We start from the raw sequence: 4,022 nt of genomic DNA on the forward strand, positions 1-4,022 counted from the left end.
TGAGTCTTTCAGCAGTCTTTTAGAGATGTGGAAAGCACAGCTAGGTAGGTTGCATATGTTTGCAATGTTAGAGCTCCTGCTGGTAGTGCACAATTGATGCATAGCTATGGTTTTTGAGTCTTGTGATCCTCAGATTGTTGTCCCTTTTAACTTTGTCTGCTGTTGTCTAGTTCATGAGATAGCAAGTTGTATTATAAGCTTGGCTATGGTTTTTTAATTGACTTTCACTTGGTGATTAATATATTGTTAGTTACCGGAAAGAAAAACATAGACCGGATAATATTGATCATAAATGAAGAATTGATAGTAGTAACATATAACAGAACGTACTTGCTAATCTCTGAATACCAGACATATTTTTTCAGAACAGAAGTACAATATCAGGTTAATCAACATAAAACCTGGGGAATCAAAAGATTTTCTTATGATCGCATTCTGCCTCACGGTAGTAAATCAACTACTGGTGGAGACACAGGTAGCTACATTACAATTACAACACTAAAATCCTTTTATAAGTACTAGATTAGAAACCTTTAATTTGGAAATACAAACTGCAAAGGAAAAAAAGAAAAAAAAGATGAGATAACTTCTCTAATATCCTAGCTAACCATAAGATTGTTCTAATGGCAATTCAATAACTCCCTAACCATAACACCATAAGACTGATAACTGATAAATAGCTCTTGTACCACCTCACTTTTGAACAAGGTTATTTTACTGAAGTAGCTCTTTAGCAGGCTGCCCAGCTGATGTTCGGATGGACTGAATTCTCTGAAGCCTGATTTGCTCTCTAAATTTAGCTATAAACTCATCAGCCTTCTTGTCAACATTATCCGGACCACCCTCAGTTGCCACATCACTCTCATTCTTGCTTGCTGCTTCTACATTTTCCGTGCTCTCTTCAAAGCAATCCTCTGAGTCATCATTTTCCAATACTACCTTTTCAAGAGAAGATGTTTTCTTCTCTTCCCCTCCAAAATCCATCAATGTTGGCTCTGGTGCATAATGCTGCTTTTCTAGCATCTGCTTGTCGACAAAAGTTTCTTCAGCTTTCTCTGTCTTTCCATTTACGTTATCTTTAGCATATACTCTTGCTCTTGCAGCCCCAACAAATGGCCTAATTGTTCGAACAGACTTCCCTTTGTACGAGCTCAATTCAAATGGCACACTCCTAGTACTTCTCCTCATTTCTTTTTTAGAAGAACCCTTGTCATCCGTTACGATAGGGTTTGATCTCAACAGAGTAGATTTCTTAACTATGGGTGCCGGTGGCAGAGGAGGTGGTGGTGGTGGAGGTGAAACAGAAGATTTGTTAAAACTCTGTTTCCTCACAATTTTGTGATCAAATTGATCAATCTTGGCTTGAGATTCTGATGAAACGGAAAGTGACGTGGACAACTTTCTCGGCGATGAAATCTTGGATTGTGTAGTAGAAATAGATTTTGGTGAAGTAGTAGTAGAGTTAGGCTCGGGAACAGGAGATTTCAAACTCCTAATTGGCAAAAGCAAAGGCTTTTCAACAATTCTTGGACTAATTTTAGCACTTTCTTTAGCAACAACTACGACTGGTTTACCACTATGGTACTGACAATTATTCCAAGTCTGAACTCTATTTTCATCAGACACTTCATGGTTTTCAGCTTCATCATCAAAAAAAGATGAAGCCTGAAGTAATCTAGATTGAACATTAGCATCAAACTTTGAACTACTATATAAATATTCATTTTCTGTCTCATCATCATAAATTTTTTTGCTGAATAAGCCATAAGAAACAGCTATACCTACTAAAATAAGCTGAACTACAAGTTCCCAATTTCCTGTATGCAGAGTTTGGGTGATGATTTCAGGAGCTTCCAAAGGAAAATGTGGAAGTGCAACTAGAAATATCAAAACTAGCATGGCTTTAAAGGGAAAATTATTAAAGAACTTACAAGGGTCTGCATGGTTTGGTGGAACTAATTCACAGTTTGATTTCTGTTTATTGGAGATATAAGGAGTTGTATCTTGATCCATTGAAAGATAGAAGCTTGGGTTGGGTTTTGGATCTTGTTTTATATGTTGTAGACTGTGAAAAAAAGATTAGAAGATGAAGGAGAGAAGTCTTAAGGACTAAGCATAGAAAAGGAGTGAGAGTGATAGATGATCAAAAAGATTTTGGGAGAAGTGACATGATTCGAAGCCTTGCTTTATTTCTTCTTTAAACCATTCCAGTCTTTTCATTCTTGTCCTTTCTATGGTCTCAACTTACATTTTTTTTTTTTAAATTCCTACCGGTATTCAGTATTTATTTTGAAGTTTGAATTAACGACATCATATAGAAACAAATGCTCTGGATTTTTCCAGTCCAGGACTATAATCAGAATCTCGAATTAAAGATGAAAAAATTCTATCCATTTCATTTAGAATATTCATTCTAAGACTAGAATCTAAATCTCTCTTTTAGAAAAAAAAAAATTTCTATTTCATCACAATCCTCGTTAATAATTCGCTCTCTTTTAATTGTCGGTGAGAAAGGATGAATTTTTTTTTTTTTTGTTGATTTAGACGTTTGGACAATATTTGATTTGAGTTAGAAAATGAAGATACTTTACACGTAATTGTCCCTCTAACGAAAAATTAAAATTGATAGCTACTGCGAGACTGCTACTCATTGGTAAAAGAATCATTTGTTAAAGTGCCTTTAGTTTCTAGTGCCTTAATTAAAAACCTAACCAAAACAAACCAATTGCATAGGTTAAGAAAAATTACTTTTGAGAATTGAACACTTCGATGATTAAATAAAATATATCAAGCAAGTTTAAGTTTGGCGTAAATAGACAAAATAAAGCTTGGTATGTCTTGCCATTTAACTTTTAGATCTGAGATTTTAGTATTGTACATATATATTTAACGTAATGAATCTTTTGCTTTTACCGTCCAGTATACCTTAACTAATACAGTGAATTTTGAAGGCTGGGAGGGGATTCCAGGATAGAGAACGAGAGTGCCAAATATGTTAAGTAGGATGACTTTGATAACTTTTTATAAAATTTACACTGCCAATATAGATAGGTTATTACTACCATTAGTTTTGTATGTGGGCTTGGTGCAACATGATTTGTATACGGATCAGAGGAAATAAGATATAGAGAAGGATGAGTGATTAACAACATACAGCATGAGAGAAGTCATAAGTAAAGCAGGAAGAGAAGTCATTTACGCTTTGTTTAATTATAACTGTTGCTTTAGCTCAAAGAATTTATCTCAAAATAAATATTACTTTAAAAATTTAAGATTAAAGTTGTCAATTATTTCCAACTATACATTTAACTTAAAAAAGTAATCCTTTTAATAAAAACATTTAACATTTTAGTAAACTATACTTTATATTTATTATCTTTGTTAATGAACTTGAAAAGAGTTAAAGTCATAGTTAAAATGGGCCGGAGAGAGAACTAGTAAAGAATGGGGTATCTTTCTTTGACAAAAGCTCGTGGTCAAAAGTTGAATTCAAAAGATTTCCATGAAAACAAATAACATGTAATAGCATCAGATTCTCCAACCTTTTAACTTTGAGTTGTTGAACTGCCTTGGAATTAATGACTGAAACTCCTTCCTTCCTAAGTTGCAAGCCAAATTATGTCTTCCCTATTCAAACAAGTTTTCTCTTCTTTTTTTTTTTTTTTTTTGTGTGTGTTAAAGGGACATAATAATACTATAAATACTTAAACGTCATTACAAAATACAGGATCTCTCGAGATCGACCATTTCTAAGAGCTTCAATTACAATCTTAGTGTTAGTCGAAACCTTTTCTTACAGACGTAATTCCTAATTTGTCTATCTATACTGCTTTATTGATAACCACAAGAGGAATTACAAACATAACACTAGTAGGAAACTTCTACAGTTAGTCTGTCAGATTAAAGCCTTTAAAATGATTATGATAACAAAACAACTAATACTAAGATGTTAAGTATTGATATCACAACTAACTTCTTTTAATTAACTGAATTCTTAATTAGACTACTGTAATTGTTTTTTC

At 33.4% G+C, this 4,022-nt stretch overlaps 1 protein-coding gene across 1 annotated transcript; it reads right to left on the bottom strand.

Moving 5' to 3' along the window:
• Window positions 1-407: 407 nt before the first annotated feature.
• LOC132640965 (uncharacterized) lies at window positions 408-2,165 on the bottom strand. Its single transcript, XM_060357776.1, has one exon. The coding sequence runs from the start codon at window positions 2,011-2,013 to the stop codon at window positions 715-717; it is 1,299 nt and encodes a 432-aa protein (XP_060213759.1). The 5' UTR covers window positions 2,014-2,165; the 3' UTR covers window positions 408-714.
• Window positions 2,166-4,022: the final 1,857 nt, after the last annotated feature.

This window comes from Lycium barbarum, chromosome 1 (genome assembly GCF_019175385.1).
Source record: "Lycium barbarum isolate Lr01 chromosome 1, ASM1917538v2, whole genome shotgun sequence".
NCBI classification, from domain to species: Eukaryota; Viridiplantae; Streptophyta; class Magnoliopsida; order Solanales; family Solanaceae; genus Lycium; species Lycium barbarum.

Bases quoted from the DNA above. Each gene is read 5' to 3' on its own strand.
- LOC132640965 (XM_060357776.1), bottom strand. From the start codon at position 2,013: ATGGATCAAGATACAACTCCTTATATCTCCAATAAACAGAAATCAAAC.